Source organism: Castanea sativa, chromosome 5 (assembly GCF_040712315.1).
Source record: "Castanea sativa cultivar Marrone di Chiusa Pesio chromosome 5, ASM4071231v1".
In the NCBI taxonomy this organism is placed as follows: domain Eukaryota; kingdom Viridiplantae; phylum Streptophyta; class Magnoliopsida; order Fagales; family Fagaceae; genus Castanea; species Castanea sativa.
Window position 1 is genome coordinate 24235013 of NC_134017.1, and position 25065 is coordinate 24260077.

The window sequence follows — 25065 nt, forward strand, 5'->3', positions numbered from 1 at the left end:
AATCGGTTATTGTGAGGAGGGACAAGTGGCTGCCAACTCAACATGTGAGCTGCATAATCACACCACAGAGAAATTTCCCAAACAATACTCGGGTAAGTGCTCTAATTGATGAAGAAAACTCCTGCTGGTTAGAGGATCGTATCCGAGGTGAGTTCTTACCCTATGAAGCAAGTGCAATCCTAAGTTTACCTCTCAACCACGACGGAGCAGCTGACAAACTGATCTGGTCTGCAACAAAAAATGGTGTTTACACCACAAAATCAGCCTATCAGTTACTCATGGCAGAGGTGGGTAAGGCAGAAGCGGGTCCTTCAAATCGGGATGCACACAAATCTTTCTGCCAGCAACTCTGGTCTCTCAATGCCCCAAGTAAAATTCGACACTTCATCTGGCGTGCCTGCAATGATTCACTCCCAACAAAACAAAACTTAATAAAGCGTGTATCCATTCCAAATGCACTCTGTGAGAGGTGTGGGAGTGAGGTGGAAGACTCTGTACATGCTCTATGGGGTATATTTTGTTGAAGGAGATTTGGTGGGAAGTTGAGGCATGCCGAGTTTTTTTGACGGAAAGGTTTGTGAACTTCAGGGACTGGTTTCAAGGCATCTTGCTTCTCAAAGAAACCAATCTGCCTGAAACGGTTGCATTCCAGGCTTTGGCTTGGCGAAGATCAGTCACTTTCGCCATCGAACTTGGTCTCCAGGAGGTAATCTTTGAGGGATATTCCGAAGTAGTTTACAAACACCTTACGACTACTTCGCGAAGCTTGGCTCCCTATGGACACATAATTGATGAAACTCGTCATTTAGTTTCTCATTTTCGCTTTGCTTCTTTTTCCCATGTAAAACGTGGTGGTAAACTGGTAATACAGTAGCGGATAAGCTTGCTAAATTAGCCAAAAATTCTTCGGCTCCACAGATATGGAGGGAGGATATTCATTGTGAGGCTAACAGTTTTGTAATGCTTGACAAATTGTCACTTTCAATATAAAGAAAAGCTTCGGCTGGATTCTCGAAAAAAAAAAAAAATAACAACAATTAAAGGATTTGCAGACACTCTATAAACAAGCTCTGTCATAGCCTAAAGTTAAAGATTTAAATGTTTTATTTTATAATATTTATTGGAAGTATTTTTAAACATTTGGTAGTTTGACCAAGTCTTTAGATATTTTGGTTATTTGATCTCAGCCACATTTTATGGCTGAGAAAGTGTCTCACATTGCTATCCTAGTTATTAGAAGTCCAGTAGTTTGTTTCTATTTGTTTCCTAGTTAATAGGAGTTGGTTTATAATGCCTATTTTTATGTGTTTTCAGTTCTGATGTAAAGCCTATTTATAGGCCTCCTTTCTTTATCAATAAAATGCAGAGAGTTTTACCATTCCATTTAAATGTCTCTTTTGTTTTTTCTTGACTCTGTATCATAAACATCAAATCACTATTTGTTTTTGTAATTTCTACCAGGTTTAGGTAACATTCAAACTCAGCCCGAAAATTTCAGATTCGGGCAAAAAATCTAACCTGATAATTTTTATACCTATAATGAACCGGGTAATACCTGAAACATTCAGGTCGGTTACCCATTATTCAATGGATTTGGCTATTCCATTTCACTCTCTCTAGAACATTAGGCTGGAAGTAAAATGCGTGACAATAGGTGAAAAAAAGTTCAAGATAAAATAAAAAATAAAAAATAAAAAAGCTGAAGGGTATGACTATCTAACAAACTAATCGCAAACCCGCACGTTGCGCGTGATAAATTTTTTTGATGATCTTATTAAATATATATTTTAGAACCTTCCATATAAATTTTTTAAAACTTATATATATATATATAATATGTGAATCTTTACATGGACCTTAAGTAAACTCTATATATTCCATTTTTTTTTAATACAAGATAGAAATTCTACTCTATTTTAATTTAATTTATATGTGTGTAAAACTCTCCCCTGGAGACTTGAATCTTGGTCCTTTCAACCCACACCCCACAAGTATTTATATTTGTGAAATAACTCTCCCACCAAGAGTGTGTGGTGGTATATATTCCACTTCTTTAGATGCTTAAAAACCATAAACTACTACTCCATAATGATAGTTGCTAATTAATACTATAATTTTTATAATAATCTCATTTGTAACACTTTTTGCCATTATTATATATTTACTAACCGATGATTTGCATAACAAAGATGTTAAATGAGAGGTAGTATCGTTCATTAGATTTTCAAAAAGTAATAGCGTATGAAAATTATATATATATATATATATATATATATATATATATAAAAGGTTAAATGAAATGTCAAAAAAAGGATTTTAAAATTTTCTAATTTTTTCTTATGCAATTTCCATTATTACAAGAGAACATCATTTTTTTTAGTTATGATTGGAAATATGGTTTCCATGATTAAAGTTTGGTTAATTTTAAGTTTAAATTTAATACTATGATTTTATTTAATTGTTGATTATTGATTTAATTTTTTAAGTGAATGTAGCGGTTTATTTTACTACATTGTAAAATTTTTAATATTCTATGTACGGACATCTCTATTTTATTTTTTTACTTCTCCTTATAGCCTATTTGTTTTCCAATTAACGTCTACTAATAACGTTTGATTTTTTTTTTCTTTATCTACTCTTTATTACTTTGTATTTTCTCTCTCTCTCTCTCTCTCTCTCTCTCTCTCTCTCTCTCTCTCTCTCTCTCTCTCCATTTGCAACCTATCATTTTCCAAAATTTGATGATGATTCTATGCATTAAATATGCACTATTAGTTTCTCTATGTTATATTTGGTTTGATATCCTCATTAATTTTTTTTTAATTAAGTGTTTCTAAATTGACATTTGTTTTGTATTCCATTCTTCCTTTAATGTATTGGGTGTGAGAATGAGTGTTTCCCTAACATGACTCCACTTTATGATGACAATTTTATTTATTGAATTTAAGTAAAATATATTATGTTTAATTTTTTTTAATATAAAAAGTAGAGAAAATATAAATAATTTAATGATATGGTTGATGTAGCTAAATTTAAATGTTGAATAAAATAATATGAGAAGAAAAAAAGTAAAAATAATAGATATAACAATAAACATCAAATTATCAAAAGCATGCTATGTAATATAATAATAATATTTTTTTATAAGCTATCTTTAATTATTTAACAATCAAAGTGAAAAAAAAAAAAAAACACAACTTAAAACACAAAACTAAATCGCATCAATCTAAAATAAAGTTCTAAAGATCATAAAAAATTATCAACCTAAAACAGATAAATAACCTTTTTAGTGAGGGAATATTATGCATAAAATAGAAGAGCGGATGACAAATTCATACTAAGAAGATGATAATAAGAAGAAATAAAATAAAGGAAGATAAAGAGAAAGAGAAAGAGTGATATTAAGGTAGAAGGTTTAGGGAGATGAAAAGGTAAAGGGAATGAGAAAAATTGAAGAAAGTGTAAAATATTTTATTTTTTATTTTTTTAAATAAAAAAAATGAGACAATATAAATAATTTATGATATGGAGGATCTCATCTTATTTCAATGTTGAATATAATAAGATGAGAAGAAAAAAAAAGTAAAAAAAAGAAGATATAAAAATAAACACTAAACTATCCAAATCATGCTATGTAATATAATAATATTATTTTTTATATACTATTCTTAATTCTTCATAATGCAATAGGATAAAATTTAGCAATCAAAGGAAAAAAAAAAAAAACTTAAAACACAAAAGTAAATCTCATCAACCCAAATTAGAGTTCTAAAAAATACAAAAATTTATCAACTTAAAGTAGAGACGCAAGAAAAAAAAAATCCACTAAAAAATTGAGAGAGAGAGAAATAACATTTTTGGAAGGAAAAACTATACAAAGAACGGAAGAGAAGATGTCAAATTCATAGTAAAAATGTGTGAATAAGAATATACAAAATAAAGGAAGGTGAAAGGAAAGATAAATAGTGATATTAAAGTAGAGGTTAGTGGGGAGATGAAAAGGTAAGGAAGGGAGAAAAGTTATAGTAAGTGTAATTATTTTTAAAAAAAAAAGTGAATGTTAAAAAAATTGTAGAAAAATTGGAAAGAAAAGAGAAGATAATGACGTGAACGTTGATGTGACTTAATTAGAACGTAACAACAATAAATATAACGCTTAAGCTTTTAGATATATCATGAAGTAGGGTAAAGGGTATATATATATATATATATATATATATATAGACACACAGATTTGGCTTCAAGGTTTGAATGTAGAACTAGTAGATTTTTTTACATTCGCTTTTAGGTGGTAGCATTTAATGCTTTGTTTTCTTGTCTACTTTGTAATCTCCATATAAGGCTAGCTTTGGATTGTATCAATTATCAAATCATCTAATAGAAGTGTTGTATCCAAGAAGAGTGTAGTAGTCCAATAAGTATTGTTTTTACTTTTTACAAATGGTAGCATTTGATAACTTAAGTGGCATAGCATTGAGTGGTGTGTACATCAAAATGAGTGTAATGTATTATCCATAAATTTTCTATTTTATTGAAAACTTCTTTTAGTATTTTACTTCTTTGTGGTAAGATTTATTACAAAGCATTTGATAAGATACTTTCTTTTTTTTTTAGTGTTTAATTTGTTTTGACAAAACTTCTGCCGCCGCAAATCTCAACAAGTCTTAGAGTTTGTTTGAGATTCACTTATTTTGCTGAAAATACTATAAATAAAAGTAAAAGTTAGCTAAAATAATACAGTAAGACCTAAGAATAGTACCAAAAAGTGTAGTGAGACCCATAAATAATAGCAAAAATAAACTGAATAGTAAAATAAGCTGGCTTTTTAATTCTTGCCAAACACACACTTAGGTGGCGTTTGGTATGGGGTAATATTTTAGGATTCCCAGGAATGTTTAAAGATTCCTATGTTTGGTTGCAAATTACGCTAGGGAATCAGATGCCAGGGGAATCCTTAAACCCCTCTCAGTAGGAATGTGGATTCCCTTTAAAACAGGTGGGAATCCAGATTCCCAAACTTAAAAGAAATTGTATTTTTTATAAATTGACAATTTTAACCCTTTTTCCTTATCATTTAAGCAATTAAGATAAACTATAAAACAAATTATCAATATCTTCTCTCTTGTCTTTATCTTTTCCAGCCAAAACAACATAAACAGGATAAATAACTCTGTTAATAGTTATTTTTGTATTATTCTTGTCATTTTGAAATGTTAGATCACAATTTTAATAAATGTGTTGCTAATTGATAGTTTATATAATGTTTTTTATCTATCTATTTAGAGTAAGATATTTTTTTAAAGGACTAATTAATAGTTTATATATATTTTTTCATTATTTATTTAAAGGAAGATTTTTTTTTTAATCAGCTTGGTACTTCACATTCAAATCTAAGGACAAAATGGGAAAAACAAATAATTCATTTAAGATTCCTGGGAATACACCAAACATTATCATCTCACATTCTTAGAAATCTCTCAATGAAACCAAACATAGGAATAGCTACATTCCTAGGAATGTGATTCCTAGGAATCACATTCCTGGGAATCTAGATGCCAGGAGTAATGTGGATTCCCCGTACCAAACGCCACATTAGTGATGGAGTTAATCTCTTCCGTTCTTCCTTTCTCATCTTCTTCCATGATATTTCAAAATTTGACATCTATCGCCTTTGGAAATTGAACACTTTAATAGACATAGTAAAGGTAAATGCAAACACTATTACAAATGCAACATTGACAATTGCAACCACTCCCAAGAAATCATGATTGAAACCGAAATAGTCTCTCACAAAATCTTCCACTGTTTCACCAATATCCAGCATGTCCTTTTTATCTCCAAACTGTGATGCAACCAACCCATACAAGGTCCAAAAAAATGGACATGCCCAAGAGTACCATCTCCACCAAATAGGGATCCTCTGTTGTTGACAATGTAGGGAAAATAAAATCAAAGGAGAGGGAACAAAAAAGGTGAATATAGATGAAATAATTAAAGGTGGAAAAAACTTACAGTGTGTGGGATTATGAATCCTGAGAAGATATTCCAGATTGCTAAAAATGCAGAGGAAATTGTGGAAGAAGTGTCTTGGTTTGGTGTCACAGCAACAGCCATCATGCCATAGAAGGTGAAGTACAATAGTGAGGTATACATGAAGAATATTACCAAAAGAATTTAGCAGCCGTCCATTCAAATCCAATCAATACATATACAATAACACCATACATCAAGGCTTGTACAAAAACATATGGGAATTCAATCAGAACCTGCAATAAAAGATGAAATTGCGTAATTAAACAAAGGTAAAGTATCATGTTAAAAAGTAAAAACACAGTTTTTAACATACAAACTTATTGATCATATCAAGATATTTGTCTTCCTAAACGAATTTAAGAGAATAACTAAGTTAACAAAAGCCTGACAAATTGTTCTTACCTGTGCAAACGCATAGGACAGTGCTGAATACATCCCAGCTGCTCTTTCTCTATAGAAGACTGTTCGTTCAACAGACACCACTGGCTGCACTGAATTAGAGTTTTTAACACCAACAAAGAGAACAGCAGCATACATGGAACCCATTGCATTAAACAAATCTTGTTGCTTTGTCCTGTATTTATTAATGTCAAAGTTAATTCAAATTCCCAAAGCAACTGGAGGAATTTGCACAAATATATCGTTCTTTGTTCCCTCAGTTGTAACTTACGTTTTTGAGCCAAGGTTCCAGAACATTGTCCCAAACATCAGGGCTATGAGAGTTGTGAAGAAAAATCTTACAAAAGTGTATAGTGGGTTGCGCCAATATGACCAATGTTGTTTCCATAAGCAAGCCATGAATTGGGTGAAATATGACTGTGAGTATTGAGTAGGGAAATAGAGGTCCTTCGATCCAGGAACAGGGGTGCTCAATTGTTCAATAAGTTCTTTGTTTCTCCTGAAATTCAAGCCATTCAGATATACAGGTTTTTTTTTGGGGGGGGGGGGGGGGGACCCCAACATAGCTATGAAATAGAAAAATGGGTAGTTTTATTTTAAATGTAGGGACAAATTTGATTTTATAATTTAGTCAAGTATTATATAAAGTAAATCTACCTGTACAGCTCTGAATTTCTGTACACATTAGCAAAATCAATCCCCAAAGCTGTTTCATTTGCTGATGAAGTAACTTCCAACATCCAAGTTGCAGGATTGTAACCATCTTTAATTTTACTTACTCCATCTATTCCCTAAAATAAAAGAGAGGTAATTGTATTAGCAAATATTCAGAAAGATTAAGATCAGAGTTAAAAGTTTGATGCTATGTATTTCCTGACATTCTGTAACATCATACCTCAAAATACTGGATTAAATGGCAAGATTGGCGACCCAATGGCCCTACATATATCTCTTTTCCCCCATTCTTCATTAAGAATAGCTGCGATGTCATGTTAAACATGTCATTCTCTTATATAGATGAGAATATGAACAAAAGTTCCAACCATTTTGATGTATTAGTATTTCTCACCTCATCAAAAGCTTCAAATATGTCAATGCTTGGCTGATGAATGGTGCACACAACTGTTCTTCCAGTGTCAACGGTGTTCCTCACAGTTCTCATAACAATAGCAGCAGCTCTAGCATCCAACCCTGAGGTTGGCTCATCCATGAAAATTATGGAGGGGTTGGCAACTAACTCAACTGCAATTGTTAGCCTCTTACGTTGCTCAGTTGAGAGGCCACTCTGACTTGGCAACCCGACTAATGCCTGCCTCAATGGTTTCAGCTCCACAAGCTCCATAACCTCCTCAACAAACATCTGCAAACATTTTTCATTTTCAAAAAACAGCATAAGACACTGTTTGAATATTCAATCTGCTTGTATTTGGCTCAAATTCCTTACCAATCAGAAAAGGTAAACTGTAAAAAAGTTTATAGTATCATATAAGGATACAAAACCAGCATTCACAACACTTTGCTTAGCTACCATGAACATTTTTTTGAACTAAACAAAAATGCTGGCTCCTTACTAAATGCTGTCATGGCTTTGATGAGGTCAATCATGGTTATAAGCTCTCTTTGACTTGTCTGTCTTAGCACACATGGAAAGAGTTTCTTTTTTTCTTGGGTGACCACAAGGCAAGAGTTAACAAGCTTATAATAGAAAAAATTCATTACTCCAAGCATGAACTCAAGCCTCAAGCGAAACCTGAGTCTGACTATATAGCTCAACCAAATTGAGTTTGACAACCTACTTCTCTCAAATGGGTTCCCTTATAACATCTGTGAATTGCAATCAAACAAATACTTTCATGATTTGGATACCAACCTTCCTTTTTTGTGAATCAACTTCAGGGGATAAACGAAGCCATGCTGAGTAGAGCAAGGACTCGTAGACAGTTACATAAGGAGAGTGGATGTCGTTTTGCTCACAGTATCCAGAAATTCGAGCAAATGTTTCTTGCTTCTTTGGATACCCAGAAATTGTGATTTTCCCTTCAATATATCCACCAGTTTTTCTACCAGCAAGTACATCCATCAGAGTTGTTTTTCCAGCACCAGTTACACCCATCAGTGCTGTGAGAACTCCTGGCCTGAATGCAGCACTCTCACCATTCAAAAGCACCAATTTATCCTCAGTAACACCTTGATTCTTCATTTCCTGCATAGTTGTTTTAATCAAATAGGTATCATTTCTTTGAACCGAATAAATTTGAAAAGCTAGCACAGGAAGCTATTTCACTTCCAAAATGTTTATATTTTATGTTACAAGTTACCTGTGGCATGTCAACGGAGTACTTTACTTCATCAAAGGTAATGGTATGTGGATCAAATGGAAGAATCATTCCTCTTTTTCTACTCTGATTGACCTCTACTGAAGCATCTATACCTCCATTGCTTTGAGGTTCTGCTGATATTACAGATTGTGGCTTTCCCAAAGCTGCACAGTGTTTTAGAAAACATTACTACATAACCTCTCACTTGTATGTGTCAATAAGGTAGAGGTACCCACGATTGAGGTAAGTGAGAGCCAGATTGAAGGCAGCATTGAAAAGTAATACAAATCCAATCAACGCCCCTACTCCTATCCAATACCAATATGCTTGTGGAAAGAATCCACGGGACTTCAAAACTTCAATTCCTAGTGGTTCCGTTGAGTTTGGGAGAACCTTTAGTAGAAAAACAAGTTCAAATGTCAAAAATTTAAGAAGAGATATTGTTAAAAAAAAAAAAAAAAAAAATTTACAATGACCAGTTTAAGAAATTACATGTCTCCAACTCTTCCCAAGAAACTCGTTAACTACTATAGCATTCTGTGCATACATCATCGGTGACATCCAGTAACCCCATATCCACCATTTCTTTATGTTCTCTGTGGGAGTACGCAATGAAATAAGAAGTAATAGAAATGATTTTATCCAATTATAATAGAAATGGCAAAATTTAAGTATCCCTTCCTTAGGTTCCCCTCTTAAAATTTTGTTATATGGATTTTTCCTCGTGGGATTGAAATGTTTTTTTTCAGTTAAATATCCACATGGCTCAATCTGAAGTGGGGAATCTAAAGAACAGCACCTAAGATATTATACCTAAGTTTTGTCCTAATAAAAAAGCCACTTATTATATATATACCTCTTGCTAGGACAAAGCCACCCAAAGCAAACAGTGTGACCAGTACAAATGATCCAAACGTGCTGGCAAGAATCAGGCTCCCCCTACCCGTTGTTGCAATAAAACGAAATAATGAAGAAGCCATTTGGTTAAGAAGTATAAGAAGAAGGAACTGCCTAAAAAACCTGCAATATGAACATGGGCAAATATATAATTTGAAAATGGAAAAAAAAAAAATGTGAAACATATCTTTGTAAGTAAACAAAAAAGTAGCATGATTTTATTTTATTTTTTATTCTTTATGTTTTACCTTACGGGACTTGGATCAAAGCCAATGACATAATAGGTAATGAATACCCAGACAGCAACTTCTACAAATGTGATAGGAATCTTAATGATCCATGGAGGGAGAGAATATACCCATGGAGGATAGAATAGGAGCTTCCTTTGCTTGTAGAAAACAGGAAGCTTTGCCACGGTCATGGGCATCTCAGCAATACCATTAAACAAAATGACAACAAGACCATAGAACAATGCACCAGTATAGATTCCTCCATCTTCCACTGAATTTCGAGGCATCTTAATCCGTAGAAAAATTGTCATAGCAATCATTGCCAGTATCGTAAGCTAAAAGCAGAAAAGAAAAAGAAAAAGTTTATATTGAATCATATTCATGTATGGTGAAATTTGATATAGAAAAGAAATTTTTTTTTAAAATACTATAAAGCTCAACTTACTTGGATGAACTTGAAGATGTAGACAAATGAATTCCTCTTCATGAGCAAGAATTCTCTTGACAAGCAAGCTTTCAACAGCTCCTCCTTTTTAACACCATACTTTTTTGTTGTCAAAGAAGCTGGATGGCTCTTAGTCTTGTCAAACCGAGCTGCAAGTTCATCTCTGAGTTTCCATCCCACATGGAAAGATTGGAATGCCTCAGCAAATTCCTTGACTGTAACAAAATTGTAGGGCTTGTCTTTCTGTACCCAATACTGCTCCTGATCTTTATATGAAGTCACCTATAAATTGTTATACATGAATTCAAATATGAGATTCTACTTGTAATGCTTACCTTTTTTGAAGATAATAATACTATTAGCATATATGAGACCAAAAAAAAAAACTTTATTTAAACTCACTTCTTGGAGGAAGTCAGCCACCCCTTTCCTCTTAGGACATTTAAAGCCCATTGTTTCAAAAAATTCAAGCACTTGTTCACGAGGACCCTGGTATACAATCTGTCCATCAGAGATGAGAATAATGTCGTCAAACAGATTATACGTCTCTGGTGCTGGCTGGAGGAGGGAGATGACAGCAGTTCCATCAAGAATGTGAACATATTGCTTGATTGAATTCACAATCTGAAAAGCTGTTGAGCTATCCAAACCAGTAGATATTTCATCCATGAGTAACACTTTAGATGGTCCAACCAACATCTCACCTATAATTTGATTATTAGATATATAGTTGTATAGAGAAAATGATTTTATATATATCAACTACAAATTTGACTTTACCGGTTGTAACTCGCTTCCTTTGTCCTCCGGATATTCCCCTTAACATTTGATTCCCTACTAAGGTATCTGCACAGACTTCCAAGCCCAAAACCTGGAACAAAAAAAAGCAAAAAAAAACAAAACAAAAAACATAAAAGGTGGATAAATGAATAAAAGTGGACAATTATGATAATTTCCAAACTATTTCATAATTAATTTAACAATTTGCTTTTATTTTACCTTTAGAAAATAATCTGTCACCACATTCACATCCTGCCCTTCTGTTGCCACTGCCTAGATTAGCAGAAACAAATAAATAAAATGACATAAAATGACAACTCATATTTAAACAAGCTACGAAACTAGGAGATACCCTTATCAAAATGAAATGTTTTAGTGCTACAACTTCCAAATGTTGAAATTGAAAATAGATTTCTTCCTACCTTCATGTAGATGTCAACATCAGGGTCAGGCTTAATATTTGCCTCTTTCTCTCTTCTTTCTAGTTCTGCTAACATCTCTGTAGTGGCAATAGAAAAATGGAAGGGTAGTAAGAAAAAAAACGTCAACCTTAAATAACAGAAATCATTGGAATACTTCCTCATAAGTACATTAAGGAAATGTAAAAAGAAGAAAAAGGAACACAATAATCCTTTAAATTCACAAACCATAACGCGATCCAACCCCTTGGCATCTGGCAGAGAAGGCCAAAGTTTCCCTTACAGTCATTTCTCCTAAATGAAGGTCATATTGACTGACATATGCAGCTGTTCTTTGTGGAACAAACTCATTCATTTCATGGCCGTTATAATTCACTTTCCCAGAAAACTGAACAAGAATTTGTACATAATGGATTAGATGTACAGAAGAAAATTAGAATATGCAATGGTAAAAATTCTAAATGTTATATACCTTTAGGTCAGGATCAAGCTGTCCTGCTAGAGCCAACAAGAGCGTGGTCTTTCCAGAACTTGGAGGACCCAAAAGTAATGTCATTCTGTGTGAACCATATAAACCATGTTAGAAATGGATAATAGAAGTTCTAACCAGAAAAGGAACATTAAAGAAGAAAATTATGGAACAATGAGAATTCATTTTGATAATTTAAAATGGGCTGCCTTCTCACCTGCTAGGCTTGATGACTCCACTAACATCTTGAAGGATAGACAAATGTTTCTTTGCATGTGGAAGAATATGGAGATTATTCAAGAAACCCTTTAAAATCAGACAGTGTGAGTCATATAAGAATGAAGTTAAAAAAAAAAAAAATATATATATAATAATAATAATAATAAAAAGCACCAATATTTGTAAAGTACTAACAAATGGTGTTGCGCTTAGTTACCTCCACTATGTTAACAGGGAAGTTCAAGACTGTAGGCAAAGCTCTTCTTCCAACGTGAACTTCTGCCTCAACATTCAAATGCTCAAAATGGACTTCAATTGTGGGAATAGTAATTCCAACCCTAAGAAATCCACCCCCCCCCCCCCCCAAAGGAAAAAACTCCCATTACTGATAATTCATATGAAACATGCATCAAAACAAAATAAAAGGAAATTGGATAAACAGAATTAACAAAAAAAATGTTAAACTACTATTAAATTTACTATAAAATACTTACAAAGTAACACTACCATGAAGATTTTTTATGCCACACCAACAATGTAACAAACAATTTTCTTATTATTTGGCCCCATTAAATCGTGCCACAAGTATCTTATTATTAAATGTAATTAAATAAACTAAAAATTCTTTAAAATACTTAAAATAATTCTCTAAAATAATTTTTTTTACATAAATTAAAAACAAAAAATAAATTAAATGTTCTTCCAAGAAAAATTTGGGCATTTAAAATTTTCTCAAGAAAATTTAAGTTTTCTTTTGAAACAAAGACTCCAAGGAAAAAACCTCAAATGAAAAATTAGTCTAAATCAAACCTTACCAGTTATAACACACAAATCTCCTCAGTTAAAACACACAATTGACGTTCTTCCCCAAAAAAATCATACAACTCTTCAAAAACTAAAGACAAAATTATTCAACAACAATATGAACAAGAAAATTTCACCATGTAAGAATTATATAGTAAAATTTATCATATCACTTGTAGACAAAGCACTGCATAATTAAGTTGGCATTAAAGTTACCTCTCAAAGCGGTCCTTGAGCTTATACAAGAACTTCTCATTATCCTCTTCAGGGACCTTCACCAACCTCTCAACCAAACTCTTCCTTTCCTCAAGTCGAAGATGATCCAAGGTGGAACTATGCATTTTGGGACCTAAGGCGAAAGATTAAAAATAAAAGTTTTTCATCCATATTAACCAAAAAAAAAAAGAAGAAGAGCTTTTTATGTTTTGTTGATTTGTTTTGTTTTTAAGTCATAAAGAATTTATCTTTCTGTTTTTTTCATATTTCCAGAATAATTCATTGGCCTCCTTTCACTGGCCTGGCATTCCAATGTGGTCAGTAAACCTTGTGTCAAACGGTTGTAAGTAAGAAGTTTCTGTAGCGCAGCCCATTTAAGAACTTCTTCATCATCATCTTCTCGTGAAGATTTCGTGAAAAATTCCGTGCTAGTGTCCCTACATATTGACGAGCTGCTCAATTGAACACTACAACCGACTTTGTACTTATTACCACTCTCCATGTCACAAAATATTAGTGCCTCAACATTAGCTAAAACCCACCAAAACCCAGAAATGCTTTTTGGAAATTTACGTGAAGTAAGGCCAAGGTTTTTTGTGTGGAAACTGGAAAATATATAGAAACGGGTTGTGTATTCATTTTCTTCTTTTTACATTTTCAGCATTCATTTTCAATTTTTTGTGAGACCTACAACTAAAAAACTGGTTCAGTTTGAAGATTTGTACTCAGTTTTCATTTGCACTATCCTAAAATTTGGATTTGAATACCCAAAAAAAAAATTGAAAACACATTGTTTTCATCTTTTTAGTGAAAACACAGATAACCCACCACCTGTTAAGTCCCTCAAGTCAGTCCACTTACTGCATTAAAGCAACTCGCGCCAACGGCACTTTCTGACGCAAAGACTTCATTGAAGAGTCAAAAAACAATGCTCTCGTATTTTTCATAGTTTCTCTCCATCCTGGTCTCTCATCAGCTGAGTCTCACCTCTCTCGTTACAGTCCAACAAGGTCAGTCAGTCTGCCTCAGATATCTTTCCCTCTCTCTCTCTCTCTCTGTATTTTTGGCCAGGTCTCTCCGATTGTCCTATTTGTCTATTTTGTGTTAATGGTCAAGTTCTTTTTCTTAATGGGTTGTTTGGGTGATCTATTCCTGGGTTTTATCTTTGTGTGGTTGATTTCATCTGCTGAATCTGTCTCTATCTAGTACAAGCATTTCTAATTTAGACAGTAACAGGGTTCGTCAAAATGGAGGACAGTAATGTGCAGGGACGGAGCCAGGACTTGGAGTTAGGGGGGGCAGAAGTATAAAAAAAAAAAATGAAACTCCAAATAAACATTCATTTAATAAACCATCAACAAAGAAAAATACAGAAATTTTTTTTTTTTTAAAGATATTACAATGCAATTATTTATGAAAATGGAACTCGCCGTCTTTTTAAATCTTCAAAATCATCTATGATTGAATCCGTACTAATTGTCGCAGCAATGTCCCTTTCAATGAATAACATCATAGCGTCTAACAAAAACTCATCTTCCATTTTGTTGCGAAGGTCAGTTTTGATGACATTCATAGCTGAAAATGCTCGCTCTGTAATTGCAGTAGAAACGGGAAGAGTAAGCACAAGCTTGACTACTCTACAAATAAGCGGATAGATTTCTGATTTTCTAGTTCTCACCATCCATTGGCACAATTCAGAAATATTTTTCAAATTCTTGAACCCTGAATGCTGAACTACATCACACTTATAAAGATCAAGTTCCTTTTTCAACACATTACAAAAAGTAAATCATCTCAAACAAGGATTCAATATGAGACGAGACATGACAGGATACCTTTGCTTCTGCCGCTGGCTGCCAAATTCCTCTCCTTTGTGTTCAGCCGTAAGTTAGTTAGGTTTTTTTTTTTTTTTTTTTTTTAAATGGCTTAGAGTTAGAAATCCCCTTCTCTTTTTTCCTTTTATATATGTGTGAGGTAAGTGGGGGTGTTTCCCACTCCTAGCCTAGGTAGATATCTAATTAGAACCGGTTTTGATTTTTGATTTTTGATTTTTGATTTTTGATTTTTTTTTTTTGGCTTGAGTTTGTTTTGAGGAGTTGTTTGGGCTTAATTTTTGTTACTGGGCTATTTTTTTTTTAGCATTTGAAAATATCAATAATATTATGAGAGGGGGGCAAAATATAATTTTTATTGAAGAAAATTGTTAAAAATAATATGTTATATATATATTAAAATTTTTTTTTGAAAATCTGGGGGGCCACTGCCCCCCCAAGTCCAAGAATAGCTCCGTCTCTGGTAATGTGCAATGCTTCCACCTAGAACAGGGTTCGTCAAAAACAATATCAATTTGTTTTTCACCAAATTTCCAAGTTGGTCTTAACTATATCATTTGGATGAATTTTGTTTCAGGTAAGTCATTCCTCAGACAAGCCAAACTGAAGTGACAATTGAAATTTGGAGAATGAGTGCCATTTTGATTCGGCCATTGTCTTCAATAGAGATCTAAATTTACAAATTTGAGAGAGAGAGAGAGAGTACCTTGGCTACAGGAGAGAGGTGAGAAGAAGCAGCCAGTCCGAGACTAGAGCTGAAACATGAGAGACATGAGTTGTAACACTGTTTGTTTTATGCAAAAATATTTTCTAAAAAATGAGTAATTTTTTTAAAAAATATATTATTTTCCTAAGTTTGGTAATAATTTTAAATTAGTTGAAAAATAAATTTTAACTTCCTTTATTTAGCTTGCTCTGAAATAGTATTATTTTTTAATAAAAAATTTAATGAAAAATAATCTCTAAAAATTAGCCATACTTTTTTAATTGACTAAAAATAATTTTTTTTTATACTACTAAACACAGAAAACACGAAAAATTATCTTTACACCTAAATTATTTATTTAAAACAGTTTTCCATACAAACTTAAATGTGGAAAATGATCTATTTTTTCTATATTTTTATTTAGGATTTGAATATAGAAAAGTGAAAATGAAAAGTGAATAGACCATTTTTTAGAATCAAACATCACCTTTAATGTTTCATTCTTTTGAATCTTCCATCTTCTTATCATTAAGTGGTTTTACAATATATTAAGAGGATTAAATTTTTTTTTTTTTAAACCTAAAATTAAAAAATCTTTTTTATATCACTTACGTTTATTTTTAATCCTAAAAAGTAGCCACTTAATACATATCCATAACAAAAATTTTAGATGCCTAAAAAAAAAAACAAAAACAAAAAAGAAAAAGGATAAAACGATGGAGAAAGTTTACCTTGTTCAATATCTTTTTATTGGAGGTAAATTTTAACAAATCCATCATTAAATTATATTTTCTTCTTATATCCTTCATACTTGAAAATTTTCTAGAATATTAAGATCAATAGCTATGCTATGAATAAATTGTTTAAATTACACTTTTTGTAGTTTAAAATTATGCATAAAATACAGTCTTATAAATCATATAGTAAATAATATCTGATTGGCACAAAATTTGATGAGTGTATTAAGAGCGTAAAAAACATGCAATCCAACGGTTAAATTTTTGAAATATGTAGTAATGCTAATGATATTGAATAAGGTTGTACCCTTAAACTACAACCAATTTTTTAGTTGAACTAGTAAACTCTGTCCTAAAATTATTTCTAAAAAAAAAGGGAAATTAATTACACTTTATCACCCGAAATTATGCACTATATTAAACTTTACACCCTAAACTATCTGATTGCACACTTTGCACCCCAGTGTTATTTTTGTTGTTATATTTAACAAAATCTTACTACATGTGACAAGCAAACTAAAACACCCTCCATCCTTTCTTCCTCACTTTTTCTCAAATTTCCGTTTGTGGTATGAGAATATGACTTGGAAAATCAAAGAAAATTAGACTTCTTTTAAGGTTTGTGAAAGTTCACTTGGTGTGTAAAATACTAGTTATTGTTTAGATCCCTAATTTCAAATTACCAACACAAGCTTATGTATGTGCGGAATAATAAATATAAGATATTCCCAAACAAGTAAACTACTTTAAGCCATAAATAAAACACAACACAGCAGTAATTAAAGGCAAAGAGTAAAGGTTAGAGAGATGCAAGCACAAAATAACACCGACGCTTGTCATCGAAGAGGAACTTAGCGAAAAACCTCTCTGCCACTCTCCAAGTGGTAAAATGATCTGCTAGAAAATTAGTTGGGATACATAAATAACAATAGACTCTCCAAGTCTAATCTACCCGATGCACTTAAGCCTTCCAAGCTTCTTGCTCCAATAGGGTTAAGTCTAACATTGTCTTCTCTAACTTACCAAATCCTGCAATAAGCCCATTGCATCAACTAAATGAATTGGTCCTTTCTAAACTGCTTCCTAAGCACTAAATAACCTTCTCATTAATATGAGTATGGTGAGATAAGGATTTGGCTAAAGGTCCTTTCAAAGGTATGTTAATGGAAAGGGTAAGAGTAGAAGAACTTGAGAATCAAAGGTATAAGATTATGGATGAGTCAGTCTTGTTTTTCTCTAGGGTTCTTCTCTCAAAATTTTCTCTAGAACATCTCTACATTTCGTGGTTATAAGGGTATTTATAGTAGGGTATAAGAAGGAATGTGAAAAATCATTTTTCTGCATAACAGGGGGTTCTAGCGACTTGACTTGAGTTTCAGTCGTGAGATAACTAACTGGCTAGACTGTACGTTTGTCTTGTAATGCTCCAGCTGTCATGAACCTTCAGCTTCCTACATGTTTCACATGCGTGACACTTCTGGCGAGTCACCACTCGCGAGTCACTCGTGAGATTCAGTCGCGAGAATCCTCTTAATTGCACACACACTTGAATTCTTCACACTTTCTCACAAACAATTCTTACATGATTCCCACCTAAATACAAGGTATCTAATTGCTGAATTACAAGCCAATTTGGCGTGGAATAAAGCCAACAAATGGTGAATAAATTCAATCTTACAATCTTCCCCTTTGGTTATTTCATGACAAAACTCTAAAACAGACTCTAAACTTACGATGTGAGTTAGGAACAATTGTCAAAACTCACTCACACCTATTTCTAGATCATGTGAAGCTCTTGAACCATATGGACAAGTTTTCCTGAAAACAATATCACAAAAAGTTCATTATAAGTAGAAATCTTGGAATGCATATGGAGTAAGCACAATGCGATCAAGCAAGTATGAATATGAAAACTAAACAAGGCTTGATCAAATAAGAACAATCACTATAAATAGTGATCATAATGAACATTCACACGATGAATGAACATCTAGACATGCAAGCTAATAAGCTCAATGCAAAGTATCATTTACATGTCTAACACTCAACCAATGCAATAACAATAAGGCAATTGCATCAAGGATACAAGATCCAACAAGGGCACAAAAGTGAAGCACAAAAGAAAATGCATAACATTAACTAAAAGTACTAAGCTACATAAGCAAAGGTACAAAATATAAAACATAGTTTTAAAAAGCTAAAACATTCAAGCATCCATAACACACAATATCCAAGTATTTTAAAACCAAAGTATTAAGGTTATAGAGTACTTAAAACCGGAGTACTAAAACCATAGAGTACTAGAATAAGTGCTATAAAAACCCATAAAAACTATGTAAACCATAATCGCTGTTGCTAAAGACATATTTTATGTAATTGGCTAATCCTTTGACAAAATGCATTTTACTTGTATTTGGATAGATTTAGGATGTGTTAATACTTCAAAGAATAAGGTTTCAAGTTCAAGTGTTAAAGCCATGCAAGCTTGTCCAAGAAACAAGTACAAAAGTGTTGATTCATTAAAGCTCAACAACTCTTAACAGATAGCTATCTATCGAGGATTAATGAGTCTTGACAGCTCTCGATAGATTCTATCTATCGAGAATTACAAAAATCAATTTTTCAAATCTGATTTTTGGCCCATACTTATGTATTTGTGTAGAGTTTCTTTTCTCACAACTCTAAACATATACAAGGCTTATTTTAAAGGCCATCACATATGAGAATATAAGGAGAACACATACAAAAGGTGACCGGTGCCTTATTCTCTCTAAAAGAAGCTACTGTGTCTTTGCACCTTAGGGTTTTGTAACCAAGTGCTTCTTGATCTTCATTGTCGATGAAGTGAAGAATTTTGCAGCCAATATTCTTCTTTCTCAAGTTGGCAATGTTGGCGAGTGAGCCACATACTGGGATTCGTGCAAAGGAGTTAGTTGGGATTCGTGCAAATAAGTTAGTCATGTACTGGGATTCATACATCAAACGGTGACGTTCATATATTAAAGAGTTCAGAGGTTCTAAAGTTGTAGAAGGTTTCTACTGAAAGTTCATCTATGGAGATTGTAGAATCTAGGGACATAGGTTTTGTACTAGATCTGAAACTTCTCTTTTTTATAGTGGATTACTTTTCAAGAAGGTTTTCCCCCAGGTTTTTTACTGTAAAACTAGTTTGTTTCATTGATTTTCTTGAGTCATCATATCTTGTCTTATTTAATTTTTTGTTGCACATGATATTGACGTTTGTTTGTTTTAACAAGTTTTATACATAATAAATTTAATTAACAACTTGAGATTAAAATTTGTCAATTTTATTAACCAGCGTCTAAATTTCCCAACAGCTAAAAAAAATAATAAAATAAAATAAACTTATAAAAAGTTCTCTTTCTTAAGATAGGCTCCCCCTCAAGAGCTACTCCATACTACTCCCCCTTTTTTACTGGAATGGCCAAAGGGCTATGGCTGGTTCTAGAAGCTATCAGACTTAGCTGTAAGCAAGTTGATTTGGTCTTGAATGGTTGCAAGCCTATCGGATTGCTCAATTTGGAAATCTCTTAGACCATCGATCCTCTCACGAATGATTTGAAAAGCGTCTAGAGACACTGATGAAGACGATGAAGCCTCACTCCTACCTCGACCACCACCTCTTCTTGGAGGAGGTTGTTATCCTTCCACTTCAGGTTTTGTGTCTGCAGGAGGTGCTTGTTCAAGTTCTTCAGCTTCTTCATCACCTGAAAGATGAACTCTACTCCTTGTAATTGTTTGAGAGTTGATGGAAGGAGGCACACTCATTAGACTGATGTGTTGTGGAGTCTCCACAACATTTTCATAAAGGATCCTCATAACTGGACTTGGGAGAATAATCTTTGGCCTTGAGGATGTCCTTGTAGCTTGGACGAGATTGGTGTACAAATGAGCACCAATGCTGATGTAGAGTTTCTCACGAAGCTGCATAAGGAAGATAGCTCTAGCATTGTTGATGGTGGTTAACTTCCTTACCGAATATAAGTTGGACATCATGATGTAGGCAAGGCATCTCAAATCCAAAGGAAAAATGCTTGTGTTGAGACATTTTCCTTCTCTAACACCACCAATACGAGGATTGTACCGTTTCTATAGAGACCTTTCTATCCTTGTTAGATATGAAATCTTCATGATCTATTTCTCCATGTCCAAGGATATCATCAATGCCCCCATGTCAAGAGTGAATGCATGAAAGTGCTTGGAGTATCGCTCTAAGTGATGAGGGGATCGAAACAGGTCATTATTCATGCGTTTCCTCTTGTCACCACGCCGAGCAGTGGTTTTGCATGGAGCCATATGCAAAAACAGAGTAGCAAATTCCACAAAATAGAGCACAATAGCCGGTAACAAACTTGATCAGTAACAAGTTAGTACCAAAACATAAACTTTGAATTAAAACCCTAAAAACTGGAATTTAAAGAGCAATTCAAAAGAAAATTGACAAGTGAAGATGCTAAACATTACATCATGATAGAATCATTGGCATTATTCACTTAATATGTCAAAAGGTGTATGCGTGTGCATCATATGCAAAAGTGTGCAAATTAGGGCAAAGTGTGAAAACACATAATCATTTGATGTTTCAAAAAAAAAAAACATGATAATCCCCACAATCTTTGTACTCAATGGAGTCCAAAGATACACACAAAACATTTAAGAGACATTTTATCATGAACATGGTATGCACAACACAACATAAATCATAGTACAATGCATAAAAATGAAAACATGAACGAAATGCATTATACTAACAAAACCAACAAAACCCATATATCATACTCATCAAAACATCAACAAAACCATAGTCAATAACCATATTTCAACATCTCAACATATACACAAAATTCAAGAAAATTAGGGCTAGAAACTTAAAATACAGTGAAAATAAGAGAAAATCCATACCTTTTCTTAAAGATTGATAAAGGATTGAAGAAAAAAAATGGAGGTTTTATGAGTGAAAATGGCGGTTTTGGGAGAGAGAGAGGCGGAGAAGACAAAGAATTATGCAAATGATGCGAGGAAGGCTGAAAAGCTTTTGAAAACTGTTTAAGATTTAACCCTATTTATGCAAAACACATGATTTTCGCTACTCATATGACCTGCGAGCAAGTCGCGAAAATGAGTAGCCAAAAACCCTTGAACAAAATTTTGAAAATTTTGTCTAAGTCTTTTTCATGACTAGGAGACCCTCTTGCGAGTGAGTTGTGAAATCTTCTGTGTAAGCTTGCGACTAGAGCTTCCACTCGTGATATAGTCGCAAAATTGAGTCGCAAAAATGACCAAAAGCCAGAAATTTTGAAAAATTTTCTAAGTGTTTTTCGCGATTGGGGGACTCACTTGCCAAGGAATCACGAAAGCTTCTGAGTAAGCTCGTGACTAGGGCCTTGTGACTAGCATAACCTGCGAGTGAGTCGCCAATAACAGAGTTGTAAAGTTTTTGGAGTTTTTGAAAATTTTCAAAACAAAAACACTTTCCAAAAATAACTAAAATACTCAAAAATCTTTTTGTGTTTGATCAACATATGATTGAGTATGTATAACACATTTAATCAAGTACAATCACACAAATGAATAAAACATTCATTGAGCATAGACATGTGTGATGTGTGTGGATACCAAATGTGAGAAAGTCCTTAGTCTAATATGAAGTTTCAATGATTAATTCAACCAAGGCATATACAATTAGCACTAAGTAAATTGACCAATCTCAATTATAGAAATGAGCAGATATGACCTCCCACATAAACTTGATTATATAACTTTGAAACTTTTCATTTGGCTACTTACAATTCATTACATCTCATTTTGAGATCGATGCCTGAAATTTTTGATATTTCAATTTTATGAATAAGTCTTTGGCTTTTTGGGCACCATACATTATCAAAATAAGTCGCTTTCCCTTTTTTCTAGTCAAATACTAGTATGTGCAAAGGCTTTTACAACTCATTATCTCTTTTTGAGATTGGACATTGGTTGAGCTTTTTAAAGCAAAAACATAAAAGAGTGGGAAGATATATAGGCACAAGTCTATGCATGTCTCAAGATCAACAAAACTATTGGCTTATCATTCATGGTAAGGTTGAAGATCTATTTACAACAGTCACATAAATGTTAAGATTTTTCCCACAATGATATAAGTGCATAAAGAACAAGTTAGGCTCGTAAATGCACAAAGCCATTTGTATGGAGGAACAAGGCTAAACATACATTTGACAAAACATAATAATGTCAATCAAACTTTTTGAATTTTCTACTTTTTATGTGTTTTTGAATTTTTGACACAAAGTAAGTAAAGATTGATAAAAAAGAAAACAAACATTCAAAGCTTTTAAACAACAAAAAATAGTAAAAACATGCTAGAATGAAAAACATAAGCAAACAACCAACAATGTCATAACATATTGAAAGAATTGATGCATGGACATGTTCTAATGCTTATGCATGAGTACCCTTCTTCACCCACACAACACTTGCGTTTAGGGTGATATCCTTAGAGGATTAGGTATTTGAGTTACGATTCTCAAACGTTTGGGTGAAGTTTGCCAAACACAAAATGATGGTGTCTATCATCTTATTCACCTCACCAATATAGGGATCTACTTCTTGCCCTTTCGATTGCTTGGGGCTCCAATTCCTCTTTCCTTGCCTTCTTTGCCTTTAAGGACCTGCATTCTTCAAGGCTTGAAGCTTGTGTCAATTTGGCCTAGTATGTCCTCGGATTCCACCATGGTGGCAAAAATGTTGAGCTTAAGGACCTCTTTGTGCCTTCGGAAGAGACTTCTCTTTTGGCTTAGGTTTGGCCACATATGGATTTGGAGGCTTTGTCAACACCTTTTGAGCAATCACATTTAGCTTCTTAATCACATTTTGCTTCTTCTTAGCCTTCACATTCTTAATAAGTGGAGTTGTTACCATTGGTTCCTTGGCTTTAACAAACTTCATCTCTTTAGACACATTAGCGCTTGAGTTGCTTTCACCGATATATACCAAGCCACTTCTATCGAAAGAGGGTTTTGACAAGCAACACCTTATCAAGTTTCTTTAAAGCAACCCGCTCCATTTTGGCATTGGCTTGAATAAACTCAAGCTCAAGAAACTTGATCCTAGAATAAGCATTCATTAGTTCTTTATTCAGCGCCTCAACTTCGCATTTTGTCTCTTTATTCCTCACAAATATGCTTCTGTAATCCTATTCAGCTTTCTTCATTTTTCTAATGGCTACCTTAACCACTCTAGCATACTCTTCGGTCTTCTTAAGAAGAGAATTATAGGATTCTTAGAGTCCTTTTACTCCTTCATAGCTGCATTCTTCATCATCAAATTCCTCCCCAACTCCCATAGACTCCATTTCAATGTGCTTACCGAGCTCTTCCACTAGAGTGTTCAAATCATCCGAAGAGTCCACATGAGCAATAGCCTTAAAGGCGTTGTAATTTCCATCTCTATCACAACTTTCTTCTGAATTCGAGTTGGAGCTATCTAAGTCACTAAGGGTAATAGCAAATACTTTACCCTTTGCCTTCAAGTACGTGGGGCATTCTTTCTTCATAAGGTCATGCCCTTTGCACTCATAGCACGTGACTACTTGAGATGAAGAGGATTCTTTGGAGTCCTTCTTCTTGAAGTCCTTCTTATCCCTTTTGAAATTTAAGAATTTAACTTTCTCAAATGTCTTCCCATCCTTCTTGAATTTCAAGAACTTACGAAAGTTCTTTGCAAGGTACGCCACCTCCTTTTCAACCTAATCCTCATCCGAGGAATCTAGAGGTTCAACTCTCTCATTGATCATCTTAAGAGCAAGAGAGTTGCTCTTCCTTTATGATGTTTGAGATAACTCATAAGTTTGAAGAGAACTGATGAGTTCTTGAATTTTTATCTCATTAAGGTCTTTGCTCTCTTCAATTGCGGCGACCTTGGCATGAAAACTCTCTAGAAATGATCGTAAGATCTTCCTACCAACCTTGGAGTCCTCCGTCTTTTCACCCAAGTTGAATTTGCCAAGCACTACTTCATTCAACTCCCCATAAAAGGAGTCAAACGATTCATCTTCACTCATTTTTAGTTCTTCGAAGTGAGTGATGAGCATTTGTAACTTGGTGTCTTTCACCTTCTTGGTGCCTTCATAAGTGGTCTCCAAGATTTGCCATGCTTCCTTGGCAATTGTCATATGGGAGATCCTGTAAAATTCATTAGGTGAGACACCACAAAATATAGCATTTAAAACTTTACTATTAGCATTGGCCGTTGTAAGGGCTGCCTTATCCCAAGTAGATTTGGCTGCCTCCGGCCTAGTCCAACCACTCTTAACAGCATCACATACGCTCTCATCAATAGAGCACCAGAATGCACGCATACGCACTTTCCAAAAGGCGTAATTACTCCCATCATAGAAGGGATGTGCATTTAGGGATTGAGACCTATCCATCCTAGGGTCAAGGATCACACTTAGGATACAGAAATCCGACAAAGTGTACCCACTCTGATACCAATTGAAAGTTCACTTGGTGTGTAAAACACTAGTGAATGTTTAGACCCCTAAT

At 33.7% G+C, this 25065-nt stretch overlaps 1 protein-coding gene and 1 pseudogene across 1 annotated transcript; both read right to left on the reverse strand.

Moving 5' to 3' along the window:
- Nucleotides 1-5662: 5662 nt before the first annotated feature.
- On the reverse strand, nt 5663-13731 carry LOC142636573 (pleiotropic drug resistance protein 1-like; annotated as a pseudogene).
- Nucleotides 13732-14640: 909 nt separating this feature from the next.
- On the reverse strand, nt 14641-17548 carry LOC142634962 (uncharacterized). The gene is made up of 2 exons (XM_075809188.1): nt 17528-17548; nt 14641-14991 (listed from the first exon to the last, which is right to left on the reverse strand). The coding sequence occupies exons 1-2, from the start codon at nt 17546-17548 to the stop codon at nt 14641-14643; spliced, it is 372 nt and encodes a 123-aa protein (XP_075665303.1).
- Nucleotides 17549-25065: the final 7517 nt, after the last annotated feature.